This window comes from Acinonyx jubatus, chromosome C1 (genome assembly GCF_027475565.1).
Source record: "Acinonyx jubatus isolate Ajub_Pintada_27869175 chromosome C1, VMU_Ajub_asm_v1.0, whole genome shotgun sequence".
NCBI classification, from domain to species: domain Eukaryota; kingdom Metazoa; phylum Chordata; class Mammalia; order Carnivora; family Felidae; genus Acinonyx; species Acinonyx jubatus.
Window position 1 is genome coordinate 115,036,217 of NC_069381.1, and position 27,618 is coordinate 115,063,834.

Sequence of the window (27,618 nt, forward strand, 5' to 3'; positions counted from 1 at the left end):
GATCTCTGGCCTTACTTGTGCTGTTTTAAGATACATTGTCTTTCTAAGGGAAAAAAGTATCTGGTTTCAGAACCAGAAGTTTTAAACCCAGCCGTGTTTTGCATCTGATCAAACCGTTACAGCCCCTGGCTGCACGGGTTCTCGCTTTCACCCCTTCCTGTGTCGCCCTCATTTATTCTTGCGCAGTCAGAGTGCTTTGACAAGCGACTGTGAGCAAGCAGTGTGCCACTCTCCCGATGCTTTTCCTGTAAGCAGGGACTGCCTGGCCAGCTCTATTCATCGGCCTTCTGTGCAGAAGGGCTTTTTTCCTGGCAGGTACTGGAGTTCAGGATAATTGCTTTAACCATGGCTTTGACTTCAGAGTCATGAGCTGGAACAGAACTCTGGGAAGAGATTCTTCCTTCCAAGCTGCAGCACTGGGAATCGCTTACTTATTCAGGGACCCTATTTGGAGGTCGGGGGGGGGGGGGGGGAATGATGGATGTGCAAAACCCTTAGTTAAATGGGACTTCCAGTTAAGGTGGGGGAGTTCCCTCCCTCGCTCTTTAAAGAGCTGCGCAAGGGACTGTGCACCAAGTGCTAGGAGCCAGAGTCGGACTTGAGAACTTGAGCTTGGGCTTTCCTTGGCTTGGGCTTTTCTCTGAGCTCTAGCCGTCAGCCCACTCAGGCTGCCCTTATTTACTCTTTGTGCAAACTGCCTGGTCTCCCCGAGTGACCCGCTGCAGAAGAGAGAGCTCAGGAATGGTACACAGATGTGCTTCCCAGGATAGAAGCCCCAGGGCAGACAGAAGCTAGCATGGGAATAGGTAGAATTAACAGTGACTTTAGAGATGTACCACGGCGGTGGGGGGAGTTTTTAGCATAGCAAAGGAATATGGCAAGTACTAGAAGGTGTTTCTAGGAGGTGTAGGAAGGTCTAGGAGATGCCATTGTGAAAGCGTTCTTTGTTATTATTCGCTTGATATGAATTGCTTGCTAACCTGTATTTTTGGTTTGCTAAGATATGTTTTGCTGTACACTTTTGTTGCAAGAACAATCCCCACATATGCTTCTGACATAATTCTCTATGCTTTTTCCCCATCCTTCAATATTTTCCTGCCTACAGCTGTTAGGAGACTCCAGGAGCAAGGTACCAGTGCTTTAACTTTTGTTTTACAACTTCCATTTTTTTCTGTTGCAAGTATATTTCCTTTAGGAGCTAGTGAAAGCAACACAGTGTGTAGTATAATGTAGAAATCCTGATATGAATTATGATTTGTCCAGTCTAGTGAAGCTGTTGTTAGCGATGGAATCAGTCTCCTCTCTCATCTGTTCTAGTTCTTTTTTGTTCTTTGGGTTTTTTTTGGTTTTTGATTTTTGGTTTTTGGTTTTTGGTTTTTTTATGTCAAGCTCTGCTCCTTCTCCTATCCGTGTTTTATTTTATTAACCCAGTTTGTGTCTACTGTTAATGTTCTTATTTCATGGATGGGTGTATTCAACATTTTTCTTATTTTATGGATCTAGTTTATACATAAATAAGATGATCTTGTAATTTACCACCCTAACAAGGATGATTGTGAAAGGGGGGACTGTTCATAACTATGCTGGGACAAGAGGCATAAGACAGAACTGTCCCGAGCAAGTTGTGATGGATGGACAAGCCGTGTTAATTAGAAAATTACATTTGGGGGGAGAAAAAGAAAAAAGATTACATTTGTATGGTTTTGGCCAATAACTTTTTTTTTCCTTTTAGGGAAAATTGTATTTTATCAGTTTACTAGCTGTTGCTATATTATTTATGGATTTAACTTCCAGTTTTATATTCAGGGTAAGAGAAACAAATGAAGGATCTGCAGAAAGCCTATTTGTGTTCAGATAATTTAAGAATCCTTTGACAGGGGCTACTCTGCTCTGACATTTCAGTTTTAGACTTTCTTAAGGAAGCATGAATATTCAAACAAATTTTCCCATTGACCGTGCTCAAGATCTATTGTTTTTGATTGTGAAAGGGGCTGGTGGGCACACTTACTTGCGGTGTGGCAGGGGCTGGCCCAGGTTAGTTAGCATATCCTTCCGTTATATCCTCGCAACAAGCTTGTGAGAGGTATCGTTACTGTTATTTCAAAGATGGGGAGAGTAAAGCAGGAAGGTTAGGAGGCTTTCCGGGCTTCCTCAGCCCGTCAGCGGCTGCAGGCTGGCCACCCAAGTCTGTCTTACTGCAAAGTCCACACACCGGACTAGAGGCCGTACTCTTTTCGTCTCTGCTGTGGATTGCTCTGCTTGTTATCCTATCCCGACTGGACGTCTGCTTTTCTGTTTTCATTTCTCTAATCTGTAAGCACAGGAAAGTGCAGTGCTTGTGTGCGTGCCTGCGTGCCCGTGTGCGTGCGTGTATCTTTTTACCATTAACTGTTGCCGATTTTGTTTGGCGTGACTCGCGGTCATTTCGCCTTCCCATTTCTTCCTCCGTCACTCCCACCTCCGTTGGACCTGACAGAAGAAGCCGGTGAGGAGGAGGTATGAGCCGTACGGGATGTATTCTGATGACGATGCCAACAGCGATGCCTCAAGCGTTTGCTCTGAGCGCTCGTACGGCTCCAGGAACGGCGGCATTCCCCACTATCTGCGGCAGACCGAGGACGTAGCAGAAGTTCTCAACCACTGTGCCAGTTCCAACTGGTCGGAAAGGAAAGAAGGGCTTCTCGGCCTGCAGAACTTGCTGAAGAGCCAAAGAACACTGAGGTGAGGGGACAGGAGGCCGAGGTTGTGAGCCAAGTTCTAAGTCTCATGGTCTGCTCATCAGCACCTTAAATGGATTCCTTGCCATTCGTGCAGTCCTTCCAGAGTTCCAAGGCTCAGGGTCAGGCACTACGAGTGCTAAGATGGCTAAGACGTGGTCTTTGCCTTCCAGAGACTTTGAAACCTCTGGCAAATACTCTGTACTTTATTAGGTGTGTGAAACATTTGGTTCCCTTACAGTTCATATGTATCAGGTAGGTGTTGTTTGAGAAATCTTGGTACAGTTTGCAGTTTAGGTAAAAAAATCAAACAACTCTGCAGGTTGATATGGTTCATTACACTTTGGGATCGTGGGTAAAATGATAGCAGTCTCCATCTAAAATGTTTCAATATGCAAACACATAGATACCTTATAAATGTGTATAGTGATGACATACTAAGAGTACTTTAAACTTGTAACGGTATTATCACTAGAAGTGATTACTTTGTTTTTGCCTTTGTTTCTGTGTTTCATAAATTTTCTCAAATGAGCTTGTATTACACACACCAAAAAAGTATGTGTTTATACCATACTTCATCAAATCTAAGGCACCATTGATGCACCGTTATTTTACATCCCTCTAAGAAGAAATGCTTACTTATTAAACCATGGCAATACTAATATGTCTTTGATTGTAAGACAGCTCAAAATTATAGAAATGTTACAACGTGAAGAATTTGAGAAAGTTAGAATCCGTGAAATGCAGTATATTCTTTGGCTAATTTTTTTTTAAAGTTTATTTCGAGAAAGAAAGAGAACAAGCACGTACATGCGGGAAGAGGGGCAGAAAAAGGGAGAGAGAGAGAATTCCACGTGGGCCCCCAGCTGTCAGCGTGGAGCCCAGTCCTGGGGCTCAATCCCACCCAAACTGTGAGATCATGACCTGAGCCGAAACCAAGAGTTGGACACTTAGCCGACTATGCCACCCAGGTGCCCCTGGATAGTTTTTCTAAGATAAATTTTGAACGTGTGTAAGTTTATGGTCACAGGTGGGCCCTGCGAAGCTAAGTGAACATTGACTGATGAATCCCCATGCTGTTAAGTGTGCCCCTCCAGCCAGTCAGACTCAACCCTGCCATATTCGGACTTGCTATGTGCTGTCCTCCTACGTCCCCCCAGCCCCCCATTATTCCTTTCTGGTCACGAAGAGGTCTTGAGCAGCTTTGTCCTATGCCTTCTGAAATTCAGGTAGCCTCTGACATTCACTAGTGAGCTGTCAACAACAAAATGAGGATGGTTTATTGAGATGATGATTCCTCAGAATCTGCTTAATCTGGTGGTCCCCTTTCTTAATATTTTAATGTTGACCAAGTATCCGTTGAATAATCTCTAGAAATCTATTGATTGGGACTGGTCTAATCTAGAGCACTGTGTTACTGATGTTAAAGTAGATCATCAAACCAGCTGTCTCGTATGTGTGAAGGGGGATTACTCAGGGGGTAATTTGGGGGCAAGATGATGATCCTTATACTCAAGCCTTGAAGTAAAATGGGCCTCAGTGGTATAGATAAGGATAAGAAAAAGCAAAAGGGCACTAACAGGAAATGAACATTTGCTTTGTCTCAGTAGCTGTAGGAAGGAAGTGTGTTCTCTCCTTAACCCTCCCTGTAGTCATTTGTTTGATACAGATCTAAAGACATCTGAGTACTTTGTAGCAAAACTGAGATTAAAATGCAGGTCTGTCTGACCCCAAACCACCGTGCTTTTCCTAGTTTATCTCATTGAGTTTCATCTGTGGCAGGTGGAAGACAGACCTCAAATGAGTGGGGTTTAGCTCATGGCTTTGCCTCCCCCATGTGTGTGAACTTCAGCAGTCACTCTGGAAGATTGTTTCCTCGTTTTGGGATGAGAGCCCAACTATCATGATTTTATATTTCTACTTAATTTCATCATGACTTAAATAAGTTAATTTATTTGTGAAAAAAACTTTGTTATATAAAAATTATTTAAAAAAATTTTTTTTAATATTAGTGTTTATTTATTTTTAGAGAGAGAGACAGAGTGTGAGCAAGGGAGGGACAGAGAGAGAGGGAGACACAGAATCCAAAGCAGGATCCAGGCTCTGAGCTGTCAGCACAGAGCCTCATGTGGAACTCGAACCCATGAACCACGAGATCATGACCTGAGCCAAAGTTGGACGCTCAACCAACTGAGCCACCCAGGCGTCCCTGTTACATAAAAATTATTTTTTACAAAGCTGTCACAGGGTGCCCGGGTGGCTCAGTCGGTGAAGCCTCCGACTCTTCATTTCGGCTCAAGTCGTGATCTCATGGTCTGTGAATTCAAGCCCCACACTGGGCTCTGCGCTGACAGTGTAGAGCCTGCTTGGCATTCTCAATCGCCCCCTCTCTCTACGCCTCCCCCTTCTCAAAATACAGAAAAAACAAAAGCTGTCACTAATCTCAGTGTTGACTCATGAAATTCCAAGTTCATTTCTTTCCATTTTATTTCCTCTAGTCGAGTAGAATTGAAAAGACTGTGTGAGATCTTCACTCGAATGTTTGCTGACCCTCACAGCAAGGTAAGTCTGGGAATCCTGCCTGCTGATGCCCCCCCTGCATGCCCACGTGAGCTGTATAATACACTACTTAAGAGTGAGAGACAGTTCCCCATAGTGCAGTTTAGACCTTCCAATTTAACACCAGTTTCTGCAGTAGTTGATGTTATATCTTTTAAGCTGTTTTTTTGTTTGTTTGTTTTTGTTTCTGTTTTTTGAGAGAGACGGAGAGAGAGTCCCAAGCAGGGACTCAGTCTCACGAATAGTGAGATCATGACCTGAGCCAAAATCAAGAGTCAGAAGCTTAACCAACTGAGCCACCCAGGCACCACCACCCCCCCCCCCCCGTTATATCTTTTAAAAATGACTTCTGGAGAACTTAAAATGTCCATAAAACTTCGGGCTGGATAAAGTATGTTTTACGAGTTAATGGAAAAGAGTCAGATGTATTCTTACTCCTTCAGATACTTTGGGTGCCTCCTATTAGCCAAACAGTGGTGCTAGAATAAAACATTGTATTATAATGTAGTGCCCCCCTTTTTTTTTTAACTTACAGTAAAGAAGATAATCAGATACATGATTTTTTTTTTTTTTTTTTTTTTTTGTATCCCACGTAGAATGTGTCTATATAGGACAGGACAGAAAAATAGAAGCATTTATGTAACGGATTTATTGAAAAACCAGGTTAAACTATTTCTCCAAATAGAATTTGCTGTCCCTAAGAACTTGCTGTCCCTAAGAACTGCGGCCATTTAACAGGTGTCCACACTCCCGGGGTCCAAGGAGAGTGCTGAGCGTGAGGGGATCCCTGCTGCGGGGGAAACAACACTGAGTGTGACCCAGGCCCTTTCTAGGAGTGGTGCTGAGAGGGGGTCTTTACAGAAGCTTACTTGGAGTCCAGATTTGAAGCACATACCATCAGTTGAGGAGGAGTCCTAGAGGCTGTCGGGTGCTTTTAGAGAAAGAAAATAGGGGGAATGAGTTTATTGGGGAAGTTTAAAGGATGGATAAAGGACAGAAACAACCTATGGGTCCTGTCCTTTGAGATGCTCATGAGAGCCTAGGAGAATGAATGTGTGGGTTCTCTGGTCTCTATGGGGGGGGGGGGGGGGCGCGGCAAGTTGGGGGACAGCATTTTTCCTCGATCCTGGTCTTGAAGCATGTCTTAAAAGTCCTGTGATGATCCTCACAGCAAAGTCCACATTAACAACATTCGTAAAATTCAAAAAAGGTTGGGTTCTAGGGCCACACAGATATCCAAAGATCTAATTATCATGATTTTTCTCTAAGGTAGTGTTTAAAAGCAGGAAGATTTTAAGCATAAGCATAAGATTCATAAGACTTACAGCATAAGGGGTGTTAGGTGGTATGGGGCATTGATGAAATTTCTATTACCTGTCACCTCTAGATTGCTGATTCAGAACCAGAATATGAGGATAAAGAAGGAAATTTGTTTCCATCAGAAGGCTCTTGTACAGTGAGTTTGGAGGTCTCAGTTTAGTTCATATTTGCCAGCTGCCTTTGAGCTAAGTCAGGAATCCCTGGGGCTCAGTGAGTTATTTCTGAGCTGTCTCACTGGAGACCCCTGGTGGTTAATAGCTGCTGTGCTAGAACTGAGCAGGTCTATAATGGCTGGATTGTCCCAGTAGAGCACGACTCATTAGCCAAATAGAGTACTTCTCTCTCTGAAATCGGTTCCAGGATAGTCCACTGTGGACTCTTATCTCACCTTAGACAGCGTTAGTGACTGCACGGCAGCATAAGAATTATGCGGACTGTATACCATACTTTTTTACAATACAGACTATTATCACTTTTACAGTATCTTCTTATAAAGATATTCCTTTGCAGTATCTGAATTGGAGTCATACAGTGCACAAGTGTTTTTCCTCCCTCATCCTCCAACATCCAAATAGTACTTGTTGAGTGCTAGATAACGAACAGTAATAGTATAGAATTATGATGGTTAAAATACCTTTTTTTTTTTTTTTAAGAGAAAGGAAGGAAGGAGGAAAAGCCTGCAGGAATAAACTGACACTTTTCAGTACAGTTAATTTCTCTCAATACTGTATTTCGAAGGCATATTGAGGGAGGGGAGAGTATCAGATATCAGAGATCAGTTTGTAGTCTTTTCAGGTCTTTTAAAAAACTGCATGAAAATGGTATTAATTCACTGTAGACTAACATGGAATTTGTTTTGTTGCATGGCCTGGTTTGCGGTGGAATTCACAACAGAGAGTAAGTTCCAATCCTTTTTCCTTTATTTTTTTAAATACATTTGTCTTCTCTAATATGACCTGTCCGTGTTTTAGAGACTTTGGAGACAATTCTGAATTACATATATGAAATGTTTCCGTCTAGGTTTTCAGTATGTTTTTGGAGACTCTGGTGGATTTTATAATAATTCATAAGGACGACTTACAAGACTGGCTTTTTGTTCTTCTCACACAATTACTTAAGAAAATGGGGGCAGATTTACTTGGATCTGTGCAAGCAAAAGTTCAAAAGGCTCTAGATGTCACAAGGTAAGTTTTTAAGGACCAGACCACTTTTTTCCCCAGCTTTTGAGTTGTAACTGACATAAAACGTTCTATAAATTTGAAGTGTATAACATGATGGTTTAATACACGTGTACATTGCTAAATGATTACCACAGTGTTAGTTGACACATTCTTCACCTCACATAATTACCATTCTTTTGTTGTGCTCGTGGTAAGAACATGTAAGAGCTTATTCTTTTAGCCACTGTCAAGTGTATAATCCAGTCCTGTTAACTGGTAATCGCCATCTGTACTTCAGATCCCCAGAGCTGCTGCGTGTTACGTATGCTTGTTCCCTTTGACCAGCATCTCCCCATGCTTCCCACCCCCGCATCCCCTGACAACCACCATTCTACTCTGTTTTTATGGATTTAGGGTTTTTTTGTTTTGTTTTTATTTGTTTCTTATTGTTTGTTTGTTTGATTCCACGTATAAGTCAGATCACGCAACATTTATCTTTCTCTGTCTGGCTTATTTCACTTAGCATAATGCCCTCAACGTCCATCCATGTTGTCCCAAATGGCAGCATTTTCTTCTTTTTTTATGACCGAATAATATGCCATTATTTTTCTTTGTCCGTTCGTTCATCTGTTGACAGACACTTAGGTTGTTTTGTATCTTGACTATTGTAAATAATGCTACAGTGGACATGAGGTCAGAGGTCTCTTCAAGATAGTGGTTTCATCCCCTTTGTATTCATACCCAGAAGTCGAATTACTAGATTATATGATGTTTCTATTTTCAATTTTTAATTAATTTATGTCTTCAAGTTTCTTTATTTGGGGGGGGGGGGGGGGCTTGGCACAGAAGGAGAGAGAGAGAGAAGGAGAGAAAGAACCCGAAGCAGGCTCTGCACTGCCATGCATAACCCGACGTGGGGCTTGATGTCATGAACCGTGAAATCATGACCTGAGCCAAAATCAAGAGTTGGATACTTAACTGACTGAGCCACCCAGGAGCCCCTTTATTTTTAATTTTTTGAGGAACATCTATACTGTTTTTCATAGTGGCAGCACCAATTTACATTCCTGCCTACAGTGCACAAGGGTTTCCTTTTCTGCACATCCTCAACGTTTATAATAACTAGGAGGTGTGAGGTGATAGCTCACCGTGGTTTTGATTTGCATTTCCCTCATGGTGATGTTGGGCACCTTTTCATGGATTTGCTTGACACTTGTTTGACATTTGTTGATGTCACGTTTGGGAATGTATCTGTTCACGTGGGCTAGACAGTGTTGATGTTACAAGACTCTTCTAGTGTTTTTCTGGCATTCTCTTTTGTTTTTGTCAGCTGCTTAAATAAGTCCTCTCTTACACCATTTCCACATTCTCTTGTTAACAGATTTGTTGAAATGTCCCTGCTTTCCATGAGATGAAAAGTTGGCGTTATTTTTGTGAATGCTCAAGACAAATGTAAAAACAAGTATAAAACCTTGCAAATTGATCCTCTTATCTTTAAAAGACATTTTAGAGTATTTATGTACATCCTTCTGAAGACCTCAGTATTTTTAAAAAATGATTGTTTTGAGAGAGAGCACGCATGTATGTATGCACACATACGTGAGTGGGGGAGGGGCAGAGAGCGAGGGAGACAGGGAATCCCAAGCATCCTCTACACTGTTAGCGCAGAGCCCTACGCAGGGCTCAGTCTCACAAACCGTGAGATTGTGACCTGAGCCGACGTTCAACCCACTGAGCCACCCAGGCACCCTAAGACCTCGGTACCTTTTTATTTATTTATTTTTAATTTACATCCAAGTTAGCTAGCATACAGTGCAATAATGTTTTCAGGAGTAGATTCCAGTGATTCATCCCCTGTGTGTAACACCCAGTGCTCATCCCCAGCAAGTGTCTTCCTTAACCCCTTACCCATTTAGCCCATCCCCCCACCCACAGCCCCTCCAGCAACCCTCAGTTTATTCTCTGTATTTAAGAGTCTCTTATGTTTCGCTCCCTCCCTGTTTTTATATTCTTTTTGCTTCCATTCCCTTATGTTCATCTGTTTTGTATCTTAAATTCTTCATATGAGTGAAGTCATAGGATATTTGTCTTTCTCTAACTTATTTCACTTAGCATAACACCCTCCAGTTCCATCCACGTAGTTGCAGATGGCAAGATTTCATTCTTTTTGATTGCCGAGTAATACTCCATTGTATGTATATACCACATCTTCTCTATCCATTCATCCATCGATGGACATTTGGGCTCTTTCCATACTTTGGCTATTGTTGATAGTGCTGCTATAAACATGGGGGTGCATGCGTCCCTTCTAAACAGCACACATGTATCCCTTGGATAAATGCCTAGTAGTGCAATTGCTGGGTCGTAGGGTAGTTCTATTTTTAATTTTGAGGAACCTCCATACTGTTTTCCAGAGTGGCTGCACCAGCTTGCATTCCCACCAACAATGCAAAAGAGATCCTCTTTCTCTGCATCCTCGCCAACTTTTATTGTTGCCTGAGTTGTTAATGTTAGCCATTCTGACAGGTGTGAGGAGATATCTCATTGTGGTTTTGATGTGTATTTCCCTGATGGTGAGTGATGTTGAGCATTTTTTAATGTGTCGGTTGGCCATCCGGATGTCTTCTTTGGAGAAGTATCTCTTCATGTCTTTTGCCCATTTCTTCACTGGATTATTTGTGTTTTGGGTGTTGAGTTGGATAATTTCTTTATAGATTTTGGATACTAACCCTTTATCTGATGTCGTTTGCAAATATCTTTTCCCATTCCATTGGTTGCCTTTTAGTTTGGCCGATTGTTTCCTTCACTGTGCAGAAACTTTTTATCTGGATGAGGTCCCAATAGTTCAAGACCTCAGTATTTTTAATACTTCCATCTTCTTACAAGTCACACTAGAAATCTTGCTAACCACATATGATGTAGGGCTCCCACTCGCCCAGGTACAATCTCTGTTAGCATTCACTGGCTCAGAGGTTGATAACGCATAGCAGTTGTGACCTGTTACAAGGAAAGAAAGAAGAGCTGTGGAGATTCAGAGACATGTGAAAAACTGACTGTGTGCTGTCATTTTTCAGAAACCTCTTATCTACTGTGTCTGCAGTTGTAGGTTCGCAACATACGAGTATTAGAAATTAAATAGCCTCAGAAGACACCTCGCTGTAATGACTCAGTTGCCATTTGGTGGAACATAGAGGGTTATAGGTCAGATCAGTGAATTTTTAAAAGAATAAGCCAATGACTCCAGATCAGCTAATTATCCTCAGTAGAGTAACTTTTATATGACTCAGTTACTACACACTGGAATATTACTATATATCATAGAATGTCCAAAACAGAAGGACCCACCTTCATTTTATTAATGAGGAAACAGACTTTACTTGACTTGCCCGGGTCACAGTGCGTGTTAGTGGCCATCTGGGAACTGGAATCCAGGACTGCTGGTTATTACACTGCTGTGTGTTCCCCTTACTGCAGACTGGTCTGTGGATGTGCGACTTTCTCTCTTGAAGGAGAATGTGGATAGTATTTGCGCTTTTTCTTTCCCGTCTGGCTCCCTCCACTAACAGTAGCACACGTCACCCTGCCATCATCCCCCATGTATGTGTCTGTTAGTTGTTTGTGACTGCGAAACATGCATTTGTTCCTCTGTGCTCTGATGCCAACTGTTTTCTTTTGGTTCCTGACCCTGTAGATCTGTATAATTTGTGCTGCTATAGAATTTTATTATCCAAAGAGCTCTCCCTTGGTATTCAGTGAGCTCAGTATAATATACTATATTTACAATAAGCTTTTCAAATGCCGTCCCTCCTTTGGATGAGCGAGTTTAGTGGAATTAAGGAACATTCCTGCGTGCCGGTGTATTACTGGATTTGTAAAGGTTCAGCCAGGGATTGACTAGAAGGGCGAGGCGGGTCCAGCTGATAGTAACTGAGTGAAGTAGACAGGAGGGACGGTGATGCTGTGGGCTAGGGAACTTCCGTAGAGAGAGGTGGCCATGTTGGCATGTGGGCCCAGTGGTCCCAGACTTCCCAAGAAAGGTCAGAAATGTGGAATAAGGCAACACATTTGAGCTTTATTTTTAAAAGACACTCTGAAAGCCAGATAAAACATTTGTGTATCAGACTTGGCCTAAAGGTCTCTTCCTTCATATAGGTGAATTTGTGAAGGGCAAAAACTTTCAGATCTTTAGGGATGGCAGGAATATTAAGATTTTACTCCTAAACTTTGGTGATTAAGGAAAACCCTCTGGTTATTTTCCTGGATGCCCCTTTCCTTTAAGAATCCTCTCCTGGGTAGATTCGATCCAAATCTCTAGAGCACGTTCATTATTCAGTTTTCTCAGCAGCTGAGATGCCTAGCTATTTATGCATATTTAGGACCCATCAGTGAGTATTGGCGGGGAGGGGAGGGGAGGGCCTTTGTAATGGCTGAGGGGGGTTCCTAAGATAACAGGTCTGATTGTGAGTCTGCCTACTTCCTTTCCTTTGGCTGTGCCTGGCCACAGACACATTACCAGGTTAAACACGCCAGCTTATACTGAAATGGATTCTCCGTTCTCCCCTTGCTGCAGAAGGAGACAGAAGTTTTGTGTGTGGTTTGTCAAGCTCGTTTCTCTAATTTATAGCTGGTGTGAGTCACTTAAGTCATGTATGCTAAAGCGTACTTTGCTTGCAGAAGTGGTCCTCCTGGCTTCCTGGGTACAAATACATGTGCTATTGGGTCACGTTTACTTTTTATTAGTAATTATAACAGTAGTAATATTAGTACCCAGGATGTGCTCTGTGCTTTGCATTTTCTTTACATTATGTCATTAAAATTTCAAATTCAGGGGCGCCTGGGTGGCTCAGTCGGTTAAGCGTCCGACCAGCTCAGGTCACGACCTCGCGGTCCGTGAGTTCGAGCCCTGCGTCGGGCTCTGGGCTGATGGCTCAGAGCCTGGAGCCTGCTTCCGATTCTGTGTCTCCCTCTCTCTCTGCCCCTCCCCTGTTCATGCTCTGTCTCTGTCTCAAAAATAAAAGTAAACACTAAAAAAAAAAAAAGTAAAATTTCAAATTCATCCTGTGACTTCACAGATCTGAACCTGCTTCCCCGTTCTTGTTACTATACTTCTGTAGATTGGGAAGAGTCCCTTAGAGAGGCCAAAGGAAACAATGCCGTCACTCAGCCTCAGTTGTAATAGATGTTTGCATTGCACCATCTTTCCTATTAGTGTGGAAAATACGTCTACGTCTTCCTACATGGACGCGATTATGCACTTTTAAACTAATGCTGGTAATTGCAGCATTTTAAGGGAAGGAGCATGGACTTTGGCTAGCCAAGGGTCCTCGGGGTTACTCAGATGTATCAAAGATGTGAAATGGCTGCAAGAAATGAGATCAGGAACAGGTGAGAAGCGGAGGGCCCTGGTTTCTGCATATGTGTTGTAGCTGGATGGGGGATTCCCTTGCTGGGTCTCCCATATTCTTTCTGGTCACCCTACAAAATAGAGACCAGAAGCAGTTGCCCAGTAGGACCAAGGAGGACAGCATGGTTAGCTTAAGCGAGGGCAGCTGTAGGCAGCCTCGTCAGGATGTAAATTAAGATTTCGGAATTGGAAGTTTTTCTCATGAAGCAGTTTCAGAAAGGTACCTGGAAAGAAGATGAGCACATTCTAGAAGGCAGGTAGGAATCTCTTTTATCATTTGGTCTTCATTTCTAAAATAGCATACATAACTCTAAGTGTCGTGTGTGTTTTGGGACTTATAGCAAGATTTCCCATTTTCTGGGGCACCTGGGTGGCTGAGTTGGTTGAGCGTCCGACTTCGGTTCAGGTCATGATCTTGCACTTCATGAGTTGAGCCCCGCATCGGGCTTTGTGCTATCAGCACAGAGCCTGCTTTAGATTCTCTGCCCCACTCTCTCTCTGCCCGCCCCCCAAAATAAAAAAAACATTTTTTAAAAATAATAAGTAAAAAAAAAGATTTTCCATCTTCTTAATTTTATATGTAATGTCTATTACTCTAGTATTTATATAAAATGGAAAGTACAATTACCTGTGTAGAGGCTTGCTTCCGTGTCCATCAGACTTATCTCTAGTGGTATATTTCTGTTTCTGAGATGGTTTTGCATTATTTTTTGTAATGTATCTTTCCTTAAAATGAGCACTTTCTTTCTTCTCTTAAACCTAGGGACTCCTTTCCATTTGACCAACAGTTTAACATTTTGATGAGATTTATTGTGGATCAAACTCAAACTCCTAACCTCAAGGTTGGTGACTATTTGTCATTACAATTCAACTCTAGAAGTCAAATTTGCTTAAAATGTCCTTTTTTGTACATGACTCGTATTTGGCTGTTCTGAATAAGTCTGCCGTGAGCATTCTTACACAACTGTTTGAGGCCATGTTTCCATTTTTCTTGTTTGAGTACCTAGGAGAAGAGTCACTGGTTCGTTGGGTGGGTCGTGTTTAATGTTATTTTAAACTGTTCAAATGGTTGTACCGTATTATATTCCTACCAGCAATATAATGGCAGGCCTAGTAGTTCCACATCCTCACCAACATTTGAGTATTTTTGCTATTTTCCACCGTATTTAAACTAGAAAATTCTGGTGTGTTGATATAAGGTATCTTACTGAAATGTTTTCCATATTAACGTTCTAACACATGAAAATTAGTTGTCACGTATTTTGGAAAATCATAACTATAAGACTGAATTTGAGGGAGGGTATTATTAATTTCAGTTAGGTCGTGTACGTCATCTCTTCTTTATTCATTAGCTTTTGTTGGGGTTTTAGGATAGCTGCAATCAATAACCGCCCTCTTCTCCTAAGGTCAAAACCAATTGAGGCATCAGTGGAGAAGTTAAGGTAGAATATCAGCGTGATTGCTAAAAATGCTACCTTGCAAGACGTGGCCTAGGATGCCCAAAAAACAATACTAAGTGCTTCCTGGTCAAGCAGCAGAGTCCGTAATCCCGTGGCCTGCCCATGGGGGCTCATGCCCTGCAGGTGTCTTGCTGTGTATGTGAGGAGGCAGAGCAGGCCTTCTCCACAGGCACGGTGATCTAAAACTGAAGAAGGTTGATCTGTATGCCAGTCTTCCTGTTCCCAAACTTAACCTGTCAGCCATTTCATGCTTTTGTCCCTGATGGACGTGGCTCTATGTGAAAACACAGATCCAGGAGAAAGGAGGGGTCCCCTCAATTGTATTTACTTTTCTCTGATCAGAATTCTATTCAGAGATTCATAAGTGTACCTAATGAGTATAACTGTTGGATCTTTCAGGTCAAAGTTGCAATCCTGAAGTACATCGAGTCCCTCGCTAGGCAGATGGATCCAACGGATTTTGTAAACTCTAGTGAGACGAGGCTTGCAGTTTCTAGAATTATAACCTGGACGACAGAACCAAAGAGTTCAGACGTGAGAAAGGTATGTCCGCAAGAGCTCAAGTGCAGCTTTAAACACACCATTCTCAGGCATGTGTTAGGAAAAGAAATGTACTTGGGAACTTGCACACCATCCCACACACCTACATGGGATCCTTTATTACTCCTTTTCTGTGAAACCAAGACTTTGCTGTTGCCCCTTATCTTCTTTCTCCAGTTCCACCTAGTCCCAGTCTTCCAGCATCAAAATGAAAATCGGAAATCGTGTATGATTGGTTTGTGGTTTTCTTAGGCATCTATTTTATTCTTTTTAAGTGAGAAATCACTCATGGTTTAGTGTCTCTTCAGGCCGTCGGTTTTCCACATATCAGTTTTGTGACATGGACTTTGAGGACAGAATTGAAAATCTAAGGCTGCCTGGCCACAAGGTGCCTCATAGCAAAAGGTGGCTGAAAATTTGCTAAGAAATGAATTTCTGAATTTAAAAAGAGCAAACAATTTCAGATTACATACCATACTTGGAACACACTCTGACTTGGGGAGTGACATGGGGAGATAGAATTCAGATTTTGGATGCACCCTGATATCAAGGTGTTGTTTTGTTAGTTTATCAGCTGAAGAATATTGGCTACTTTTTTTTAGAAATGACACATTGAAGAGCAGATAACATAGGAAAGAGCACAGAGTACTATTATTTCTCTTTCAAGATAGTACTCTGCATCAGGACCATTACAAAGATTAATTATTACATGTGAAACACTTTGTCAGTTCCTGACGAGTTGTAAGCACACCGCAAGCGTAAATTACTGTGTTTGTCTCTCTTACTCTCTGCCTGTCAATGTCGTTCGGTGCTTGAGCTTCCTACTGCTTGAGTTTGACACGTGGCCATTATTCTTTTTACTTTATGTATAAACTAGCCTTTATGAAGTACTCTTAAAAGCCAGCTTTCTCAGTTCTGCTTCCAGACTGGAGGTACGTGATTTTGGTTATTTGTGTATAATCACGAGCCTTGCATTTTTTCTTCTGTACCACACTCCTTCCATCCTTGGCCCTACCAGTGGAGTTGTTTGGCCTTAAGCAGAGTTGATAATGTGGACCACTTGGGTCCAGCAGGAAAAAAGGAAAGGAGAAATCCAAGCAATAGTTAGCAGGAGTGGTAAATTTCCAAATGCCAATAAACACTTAGCTCCTCTTCCATTGAAGTTCAAAGACAAGAACAGAAGAATTCTGTGAAAGGTTTCCTTAGAAGGGTTACGGATCACATAAGTCCTGTGTCCATTGTATAGTCATAAACTAAGTTGTCCAAGGACAAGGAACAAGGGCAAATCCTATTAAAGCACTCATTCAAAATTGTTATCAAAGAGGCATTTCACTGGCAACCTCTGATTTAGCCATTAAACCAGTTTGGGATTAGGGAGGTACAATAGGAGGTGGTTGAATGATTTGCTTGGTGTGTAAGTCACAAACAGATATTTCTGTTGTAGTTTTTAAAATCACAACAGTGGCCAAAATACAAAAGCCTTAAGGGTAGCTTTCTGTCTTTAGTCATAACATGTAAATGTGTGTGTGTGTCTATGTGTGTGCCTTTTGTAATTGAATGTTACTTAAGTATTCCTTCCTGTAGGACTGAAACATTGTAGACTTACGTATCACTTTCTCTGGACGTGCGCATTAAAAACTTGAACTATAATTTACTTTCCTAACTTTTCTAAGGAGGATGTCGTAGGAACTTTCTTCCTTCAGTTATTTAGCCTTAGGCTCCCAAGGCTTGAGTCAGTTATGGTTAGGATATTAAACTTATTGCCAGAAATCATGTGGATTGTTTACTGTTTGATCTTCAACACTTAATGTCAGTCATTTTGGGTCACGCGGTGCTACTTCACAAAGCCTGGTCTCCATTGGTGTTCCACTCCTGTTGCCTGCCCTCACTTCTTCCCCTTCCCCGTGTCGAGGACTGCTCAGCACCTCGCCTTCAGACTGAGTTCAGATCCAGGTTCTGGGCCAGTAATCCTGATCTTCAGGAAATTTGGAAAGCTTTTTTATTACATCAGTAGTTCTCAGTCCTGACTACGGTTAAAATCTGCCTCCATTCCTGGGCTCTACCCCAGGTAATTTGACCTAATTGGTATAGTGTAAAGTATGGACATTGTTTTGGGTCTCATTGGGATTCCCTCCACCATTGGCTGTTTTTTAACGCACAAGTTTGCGACCTGGTGTTTTAGACCATTACCCTGGAGTTGCACCTCAAGACATACAAGCTGCTGGTACAGTGTTGACCTGGTTGCGATCGATTCCCTTGGTCTGAGCCTTCATCTGCAGTATCTTCAGGCCTGGGGCTAGACTTGCTATTCCCCAGGGACTTCTCACCCTCCCTATTTTCTCTCGCCCTGTATCTCTGCACCTAGCACAATACCTGTGTGAGCAAAGTAAACATTTCATAAATAGTTTGAATGAATTAATGAATGATAAATGTCCAGAAAGAGGTGATCTCATTTTAAGTAGCATTTCGAAACCATAATGTCGGAGGCCCCCTGTTTTGACTTCTGTGTTCGTTTTCTGTTGTATACTGAAACACCACAAACTAAGTAGCTTGAAACTACACACTATTATGTTGTAATTCTTTTTTTTCTTTTTTAATGTTTTTATTTATTTTTGAGACGAGAGAGACAGAGCATGAGCAGGGAAGGAGCAGAGAGAGAGGGAGACACAGAATCCGAAGCAGGCTCCAGGCTCTGAGCTGTCAGCACAGAGCCTGACGTGGGGCTTGAACTCACAGACTGTGAGATCATGACCTGAGATGATATGAAGTTGGACACTTAACCAACTGAGCCACCCAGGCGCCCCTGTGTTGTAATTCTTTGATCAGGAATCTGGCACATGGTCTTTGGGTCCTCTGCTTAGGGTCTTAACAGACTGAAATCACGGTGTCGTCTGGGTCTTTGGTCTCATCTGAGGCCTAGTCTTTTCTTAATCACTGGTTCTTGGCCGAATTCCATTCCTTACAGGAGGGCCGAGGGGCCTGTTTTCTGGCTGTCAGTAGGGGACATTCTCAGCTCGTGGGCCACCTGCCAGCCCTGCCACACCTCCCTCTCCCCAGCTTGGTAATTTGTTTCTTCAAAGCCAGCAAGAGAATATTTGGGGAAAAAATTTCCCCAAACTTCCCAAATATGATGAAAAACCTTAGTCTACCCATCTAAGAAGCTCCATAAACTCCCAGTAGGATAAGAAAAGATCCCCAGATAGACACATCGTAATCAAACAATTGAGAGACAGAGACAAGTAGAGAATCCTGGAAGCAGCAAGAGGGAGGCAGCCTGGCATCCCCCAGAGACCCTCTGTAAGACACACAGCTGGTTTCGCCTCAGAAACCGTGGAGGACAGAGGCAATGGGATGGCATTCAGCGTGCTGACAGAAAAAACCTGCCAAGCAAATATTCTCTGTTCAGCAAAACTATTCTTCCAAAGTGGAGGAGAAATTAAAATGAAGCCAGCACCTCCAACCTGGCTTAAGGGTTTAGGTCACACCCATCCAGGATAATCTCCCCTTTGATGACCTGAAAGTCAACTGACTGGGGAGGGACTTTTCATTACACCTGCAGAGTCCCTTCTGCCATAACAATTAGGGGAATGATGTTCCATCATTCACAAGTCTCACTCTAGGGGAGAGGATCATACAGGGATTGTATGTGGGAGATGGGAGTCTCAGGGACGTCTTAAGTGTTTTGCCTACCAAGGCTTTATCTCACTTTCAGTGAGTTGGCAGGAATCTTCCACAGTTATTTGTTAATTCACTAACTCTTACTTAAATAGGGAGCTTTTTAATCTAACTATTTAAATTGTGGTGAGGGTCAAGATGCACCTCTGCATCCTGGGTACCCTCTAGGGTTTTGTTTTTTTTTTAAGTTTATTTATTTTGAGGGAGAGAGAGTGCGCGAGTGGTGGAAGGGACACAGAGAGGGAGAGAGAGAATCCTCTGCACTATCGTTGCAGAGCCCAATGCAGGGCTCAGTTTGCATGAACGGTGAGATCCTGACCTGAGCTGAAATCAAGAGTCGGACACTTTACCCACTGAGCCACCCAGGTGCTTCTAGATTTTTTTTTTTTTTTAATCATTAAAAATGTCAGTGGCTGGAGGGGCGCCTGGGTGGCTCAGTCGGTGAAGCGTCCTACTCTTGATTTTAGCTCAGGTCATGATCTTGCAGGTTTGTGGGTTTGAGGCCCGCGCCGGGCTGTGTACTGACAGCTTAGAGCCTGGAGCCTGCTTCGGATTCTGTGTCTCCGTCTCTCTCTGCCCCTCCCCTGCTCACACTCTGTCTCTTCCTCTCTCTCTCTCTCTCTCTCTCTCTCTCAAAAATAAATAAATGTGAAAAAAAGGTTTTTTTTTAAATGTCTGTGACTCAAGATTGCTTGGCTTTATACACATCCAGCATTGTTGTTTGATTAAAATAGGTGCATTAAAGCACGGTATTTGGATATGTGTTCTTTTGCCCCATAACTACTTACCCACAGACTGTACGTTAGGGCACTGCAGATTAATCCTTCATGGAGACGGCATCACTTTTATTTAAATGCTCTCTTCTGATGTGCCATCCAATGGACATTATGTAAATACAGATGCTATTGTAAGTAATGCAAACTGCCTTGCACAAGAATTTGGACCATATTTGAAAGCTTATCTAAATGAACCGAGCACCTAAATAAATTAAAATACTTAAAAATTGGGATGTGATATATATCACTCTGCTCTAAGATCTGAACTTGTCATTATCATTTTAAGGCTGTAAAAAAGTAAAACAGGAACTATTTTTATCTGGGTAAATTAAAGCACCCTGTCTCTTTTAAATAAACTTAATGTTTTTGCACCATCTTTCATTTGCAGTTACTAAAAGTTTCTATCAGGTGCTAGGAAAACCTTGGTGATTTAAAAAAGCACTATGTGATCATGAGCCAAGTTTTCCTATTGGTGTCCTGCTTTAATTTCTGAAGAGTAGGGCAAGATTATATTCTAAATGTTAGAAGAACCCTTCAGTCTGAAATTTGTGCAGTAAACCCTCATATTGGCCCTACTCTAGAGAACATTAATTTTCTGCAAACAATACTTGGGGAGTTTGCAGACAGTATAATTCATCCTATAAGGTCCTATTTGAGAAAACAACTTAACTCTAATAGAACTCTTAATTTGTTGACTTCAGCATTTTTAATATTTTGATATTTACTTTGTTTCCCTTTTTATCTGTGTTTTGGGTGTTTGTTGTTGGAGAGAGAGAGGTGTTTAAATATTTAAGATGTTTTGAAGAGGAAGGAAGAAGCACGGCCAAAACCAGAACACAAGCCAGTCAGCAGTGGAGTGGGCTTACCAGGCCAAGACTGATGGGGGCCAGCAGGAAAAGCCCCACCCAGACCCTCACTGGCCCAATCTGTTCCCAGAGTAACCTTGTTCTTGTTTTAGGTGCGGGAGCGCTGACTGTCCTGTTGCCCAAACTGTACCTTTCTGAAGGAACTGTGTTTTGTGTTCATATAATGTATTAACAGGAGGAAGTGGATTCTAGAGTTTGACCGTCCTTTGACTTCTGCCCCTGCCACTTGGTGGTTGTGTGAGCTGGCAGCTGAACCTCAGAATTCTTGTTTGTTCTCCGTAAAATGGGAATAATCACCCCTGCCTCAGGCTTCATTGGGGGGGGGGGGCCTAAATGCAGTATAGAAAACATAGGTAGAGACTCCTTCATTTGCTATTGCAGCCTCTGCAGCCCCGTGGGAGGCTTGTTTTGGTTTTGCTCTGTTATTTGTGAAGCAAATGGAGACCTCAGGTTTTTTCCAGCATTAGGAAGATTTTTTTCCCCCAGTCAACCAAAGGGAATGTAAATGCAGTAGAACTTTTAATGCTATGTTTACATTTCAGGATTCAGAATCCCTGTGGGTTTGCGTAGCATACGTGATTTTCTACCATTGAGTGCCTGCTTTGTCAGATGAGATAGCAGATTTAGCCCCCGAAATGCCGTAAATGAAGTCATGGCAAAGAAACCTGGAAAGTATATAAAGATGCTGTTGTCTGGATCAGGAAGAGAATAGAAATAGCCCTCAAAAGTTGAAATTTCCAGCTGAAAAATTTTAATGTCTACTTACAGGTAGGCAGTGTGGCCTAGCCACAAAGCTCAGGATTTTCCCATCAAACAGGATTTGAGGCTCAGCTTAACTGTGACTGGCTCTTTCCAGAAATGAGTTGACTTTTTTGATCTCTTTGCTCAAGAACGTTACTGCTGCCAGCAACAAGGCTGGTAGGAAGCACCTAGCAAATGGTAGAGGTTTGAAACCAGTAGTTACCGTCTTCCTGTTCTTAGAGCTGCTAGATCATATATGTCCAGGTGATGTTGCAAAAGAAGCCACATACTTTCACAGCTTACAAATAACCCTGGTTTTAGCACTTGCTTCTTCTCTCATTAAATCCTGCCGCCTTTCCTGTTTGTCAGTCCCCGCTTCAGCGTAGTCGAGTAGGTGAGGATTTCCCCACTAGGTCAGCTTCCACCTGCTCTGGGCCCGGAGAAGGAAACTTGGAAGAAAATTGTAAACAGGTAGATTTTAAACTATGTACTAATTTGAAAAAAGACACTTCACTGTTTGCATTGTAGATTATTAATACTGATTACCCTTGGCAAGACACTGAAAAGATTGTGAAGAAACCTAAAATTCATATAATACTATGTTGAATGTGTGTGTGTGTGTGTAAATGTTTGTGTTTTGATGTGTTTTATGATTAACTACCTGCCCAAAACAAAAAGCTATGTTGAGTGTAGTCCCCTACCATATGCAAGATACTAAATAAGGAATGTCTGGAGGTTTTGAAGTAACCTTTCTTTGGCGATTTTCTAAAGCAATTTTAATGACCATCTGGAGGGAAGCAATAATTGCTTAATAAATTAGAAACCTTCTCTTTCTCCCAAAGTTTAAGTTTTCCCCAGTTAATACCAGCGCTGAAGCATTTGTCAAAAGCTTTATTGATCTCCTGTCTCAAAGAACTCTTTCCTGCCTTCAAGGCAGTTAGTTGATAGCCCCGGGAGTTCTTTCCATAGAGTGACTGTAAGATTTGAAGGACCTTTTGCCCTCATCTACCAGTTTCTACTGCTGAGTGGGCGTGAGTGGGAGTCAGTTCCTTTTAAGTTGCCATTTGGTCTTTAAAATAAATGACCCTAGAGTTGTCCGTTAAGAGAAGTCAGCAGCAACCTTGCATTTTTGGTCGGGCTGCTCACTGGCCCTGCCTCTTATGAAAGGCAAGAGTTCAATGATGGAACAAGAACAGTGGTGCACTCCACTTTTTGATCCATTATTGAACACGAGCTGTGCCCCAAGCTTTTTAAAATGAATCTCTTCAACTCATCGCTATGTTTGGAGTTATTCCTTTAAAGAGAATGTATTGATGATAATGATAAATATAACCCAGTTTTCTTCCTTGTTTGGATTCTAGTATTCTGACTTCTCACTAACACAGAGGGTTGTAGATAAAATATTTTAGGACCATACAGTCTCATTCCTTTTAAAACTGTGATATAAAATATTTTTAAAATAACAGATTTAAATCATATTTTCTACCCATTTCTGGAGCTTGGACCTCATTAGAAAGGATTTTACTTTGCAAACAGCTTTAAATCCCCAAGGGTGACTTTTGAAAAATGTATAAAATCATTTACATTTCATATTTTGCAAAATGTAAAAATAAGTTACATCCATTTATATGTATAAATCACCACACGTACCATCTGTCCAACGAGTTATATTTTCACAATTCCTCCATCTCTCTTTTGGATTTCTTATCAAAATTCACCGTTAGGGTTACTGAAAGAGAAGTGTCTGTAGTGGGCCAAAATGTAAAGTCTGCTGCAATGGCTTTCCCACGTGACTAAGTCACTGATAGCACATGGCCACTAGTTAACACAATTTCTAGGCCTATCGTCTTGCGGCTCTTTTGTTCCTGAAAGATCCCGCTGATTTTTATAATTTGCTTTGTGAAAAACCTCAAGTTAATTTGTGATATTAGATATCCTGTCATTCTGGGAAGAAACACGGTTTTTTTAAGTAAAGGTAGTGGCACATTTCACATAAAAATACTGATACATTTTATAATTTTGAAATGCCATTGTCATTCATTAAAAAATAAGTCCCTAAACTTTCTTACTAAATTGGCAACATTTTCTTTTTTTCTCTCCCTGCTAAAACTCAAGTCTGTTTCTTTCTTTCTCTTTGAAGTGCATTTTTTTCTGCATGTGTTTTTTTCCTAACATCTAACAAAAATGTCTTTTTTCAATGCACAGGTTACTTTGCATGATTTTTGGAATTTAATCTTATACAAATATAAAGGTCAAGTTAATGTATATTACATTGGTGGTGAAAAAGATTCCTTCAGATAACTATTAAGTATGTTTCAATAATATGAAAATGTGTAGTACAATCGGTAATAGTGTGTTTTGCCTGTGTCATGAAAGCACACGGGCCCCTTGGGATTTAATTTGGATGGAAAGGCTACTGATGACTATATTTGGAGATCAAGGGAAGAAAGTAAGATACTTTTGCCCAGTCTGTGCTTAATAAATGCTTTTGATAGGTCTAAAATCTGGTTTTTGATTCTGTAAAAGACATTCTGATATTTTAAAATTCATAATTAATTTTTATTTCTGGTTAAATACATTTGGGTCCTTGGATTTTTTTGTTTTTCTTTCTTCGGACACAAATAGTAGGTTTGTCTTAACTGGGCCCAGGATTAATTTTAACATTGTGAAAGTATTGAAATATTTTGCGGTGTTTACTTCCAAAGCATTTCTCAAGCAGATATGTATTTTGTAATGTTTGTTTATTTTCGAGAGAGAGAGAGCAAGCGGGGCAGGGACAGAGAGGGGGACAGAGGATCCAAAGCGGGCTTTGTGCTGATAACACAGAACCTGACATGGGGCTCGAACTCGCGAACTGCGAGATCGCGGTCTGAGTCAAGGTTGGACGCTCAGCCGACTGAGCCACCCAGGTGCCCCAGCAAATATGTTTTTTGTAACACCTTATGTCACGGGTAAAAATATTCCGAAGAATTACTACAATCCTAGAAATTTTGAGTCTTTGGAAAAATAAATGTATCCTTTTAGTCAGAAGAGTATGTGATGCATTTTTCTTTCTTTTGACTCTCAGAAATTTGTAAGAGATGCTATTATATACCAAAGTCTTCTCTTGGCCGTTGTTCTAAATCAAAACCCTTGGAACTAATTCCTCAGGCATTGTTTTTTAAGCTCACTGTGCCTGCTGCTACTTAGAACCATAGAAAGACTTGCTGGAGAAATCCGAGTCTCATAGGGCTACTGTTGCTTCAGCTCATTGCTTTCCCACCTTGCTGCCAGAGTGCTCGCTGCAGTACATTGTCTCAGTTAATAAAGTAGAACGTTTGCCAAAACACCGAATTTGTACCATTTAAGTCTGGTTTGCTTCCCAAGGACTGGCCTTTCTCACTTGGCAGGTGCAACAGGGGTTTTTCAGATGTATTTAAACTATTTCTCTAGATTTTCTCAGTCAAAGTGGGGCTTGAGGAAAAGTGGTTGCTCAGGTTAGCCCATTGGCAGCTCCTGTAGAAACTTGTTCCCTCCAGGGGCACCAGGAGCCCTGTCCAGTGCTGACTTGGTAGAGTGAACCATCTTCAGCCTTTCCATGTCCTCTCGTTGTTTTACTTACTTACTTAGCAGCTTTGTCCCTCGTGCTAGACAGCATGGGGAAGGTCATTGAATATGAACATGCTGTGGATATCCCAGGCCAGGGCGTGAAGGTGAAACGGGGGCGTATTTTCCAGATTGAAGTCAGGCTGTTTATAACTGGTGATCCTATTTTCTCCAAATGCCTTTTGTGTGTGTGTTTTATGACGAAGCTGTCCTCTTACTATTGTTTGACTCATATGAAGAAAGTTTTGTGAGACCATTATAATGAATGTTTTGACCAGAATATGCTGTTGTCCGTTACATAATGAATCACATCTTCTTTTTCCAGGCAGCACAAATTGTGCTGATCTCTCTGTTTGAATTGAACACTCCCGAATTTACCATGTTACTTGGTGCCTTGCCAAAAACCTTCCAGGATGGTGCCACCAAACTCCTGCATAACCACCTCAAGAACTCTAGTAACACCAGTGTGGTGAGTGCCTCAGTCACGATTGGTGCCTCTGTACTGACCGTGACCTCTGCGAGTCCCTTGTCTAGACTTGCTCTGATAGAATGGCCAGCTTTCTTGTTCTCTTTCAGTAAACTGTGGGTGTCTGGAGGGTGGGGGTGTGTCTGGCCCCTGCAATAGTCCCAACGAATGAGCGAACCTAGTGTTTAAGCATACCCTTTTTCTTAAGTGAGATTGTTCAATCCGTTAAATTTTTACTTGGTCACTTAGCCCTTTGTTCACTGAATTACTTACGTTTTTCATGCTATAAAGATGGAAGGACTCAATTGTGTGTGTGACTCTGGCACAGGTGACATCAGACGGTTCAACTTGAGGAACCCCTGCGTGACAGCTATCCGTTTGGGGTGTATCTGCACTTAAAATTGACCTTAGCATTCTTTAAAAAAAAAAAAAAAAGTTACCCCGATTGTGCAAGTATTTATCTTCATTCTGCTTTCACCCCAGGGCTCTCCGAGCAATACAATTGGCCGGACTCCCTCCCGACACACCAGCAGCAGGACCAGCCCCCTGACCTCACCCACCAACTGTTCCCACGGGGGCCTGTCTCCCAGGTAATGCCATTTCCCCAAAAGTGAGGAAACCACCCCAATGTCTGTCCACCCCATTCCTAGGTTTTTAGACCAAGCTTAACACCAAAAAATGGATGGGTATCAGGAGATCATGGGGTCTAGTAGTCTGTATAATCTTGGGCAAAGCAGTTGACTTCTATGGCAAAATGGCCAATTTGTGCTGAATGTTCTTGGAGATTCTTCCAGCTCTAAGCACTCCCTAGTAACTTAAAGATTTTAAGGCTAAAAGCCACATTTAGTACTGTTTCACGTAGAAACGATTTAGAAATTCATCACCTATTTTGTAAGTGGTAGGAGTGCCTTATGGTATTTGTCATCTAAATAAATCCCTTGTAGTCCCACACAAGGCCTAGGGTAGTTTTCCAAACCAGCAGTCAGTCATTCCAGGCATAGTTGCTGTAATTACAGGCTCACGTTTGAAGCAGACTCCTGCTCCAGAGAGGTATTTAGAACCTGAGAACTGAAATTAGATCATTGTTTTCAGACTTTGTTGGGACCGTGCAAGCATTGGTCTTACAGACTCTGAGTCAGTGGCTTTAAATAAGAAAAATGCCTTGTCCCAGCATCTGTAGACTTCTCCATCTGGCCAGAGCCTGTGGAAGTCTCTGCATGGTGACTTTAGTGACCCTCCCCCACCCCCCCCACCCCCGGTGTGTGTTGGAGCCTTCCATGGCCTCACACTGAGTAGTGGCCGTAGAGACCAGACTTGACAGTGCCCAGACGTGTGAGGGTCGTACGTACATGCTGTATTTGTCTCCAAGAAGGCCACATCTTTGAGGTCTCTGGGCACAAGGATCAGGGGCTGTGTCTTCAGGGTTGCCGACACCAGGATGACAAGAAGATACTGCAAGTACGTGCCATCTTCCCTTCAAGGGTTGCCTCTTTAGTAGGAAAATATTACAAGTGCCTTTAAATTTAGATTTTGAATGATCAAGAGTCTCCCCAAATCTTCTGTCATGACCAATGAAGTCCTCTTGAGTTTCTCAAGTTGTCATCTAAGTATTTGGAGCATACCAAATTTGTATTTTTCTCTTGGTGACACAAAGTATTTTGTATACTTACAGTATCCTACCATTTGTATTGCCCTACTTATAATCTCTCTAAATGCCCCTGGTGCCATGTTTAGGTAGAATGAAGAATGATGTCACGTCTCCAAGTTTGGTCTGTGTTGTCATGATTTTGGCAGGCTGTTACGATCAGACAATTGAGATCAGAAGTGAGTGAAAATACGTCTGAATTTCCCCAGGTGTCACTGAAGCTCCACTATTTTTTTTTTCTTTTTCTATGTTAACATCTGTATCTTAAGCATATGGCTAGTCTTAAATGACCAGGGTCTGGTGTTAATGGTAAAATCAGAGTTCTCTTTCTTGGGGCAGCGGAGTGGGGAGGGTTTTATGGAAAACTTGTATTCTCTGTAAATTGTTTCTTTTGTCTAGAAGTAATACTTCACCATTAATTGGGAAATCTGCTCTTCCATAATACATGATTCATACTCCTTATCTTTTATTTCATTACTAGGGTGGCACATGCCTTAGGTAATAAGCAAAAGGTAAAATGCAAGTTAAGTATTTTATTATTATATGTGCTACTAGTCTAAGTAAAGGATCAGTGGCGGCTGCTAGCATAATCCAGCAGAGCTAAGAATTGGCTGGGTGTTAATCTTCATGGATCCCCAAATTATTAAAAATTTAATTTATTTTTCCAGCTCACCATTTATTTTTAATTGGTCTGGTCATAGTTT

The 27,618-nt window shown here is 41.8% G+C and overlaps 1 protein-coding gene across 11 annotated transcripts in view; it reads left to right on the forward strand.

Annotated features, from left to right (window-relative positions):
• CLASP1 (cytoplasmic linker associated protein 1) overlaps positions 1–27,618 on the forward strand; it is a 272,484-nt gene that overhangs the window by 202,936 nt on the left and 41,930 nt on the right. For 6 of the 11 annotated variants that reach the window (XM_053214874.1, XM_027056008.2, XM_053214877.1 and 3 more), the window contains 8 exons: positions 1,106–1,129; positions 2,477–2,721; positions 5,216–5,279; positions 7,617–7,780; positions 13,924–14,002; positions 15,020–15,163; positions 25,129–25,272; positions 25,753–25,859. In XM_053214874.1, coding sequence (XP_053070849.1) covers positions 1,106–1,129; positions 2,477–2,721; positions 5,216–5,279; positions 7,617–7,780; positions 13,924–14,002; positions 15,020–15,163; positions 25,129–25,272; positions 25,753–25,859 — 971 coding nt within the window. Of the gene's footprint in view, positions 1–1,105; positions 1,130–2,476; positions 2,722–5,215; positions 5,280–6,663; positions 6,756–7,616; positions 7,781–13,923; positions 14,003–15,019; positions 15,164–21,587; positions 21,690–25,128; positions 25,273–25,752; positions 25,860–27,618 lie in introns of all 11 variants that reach the window. The other 5 variants (XM_053214875.1, XM_053214882.1, XM_053214879.1 and 2 more) reach the window with 2 other exon arrangements.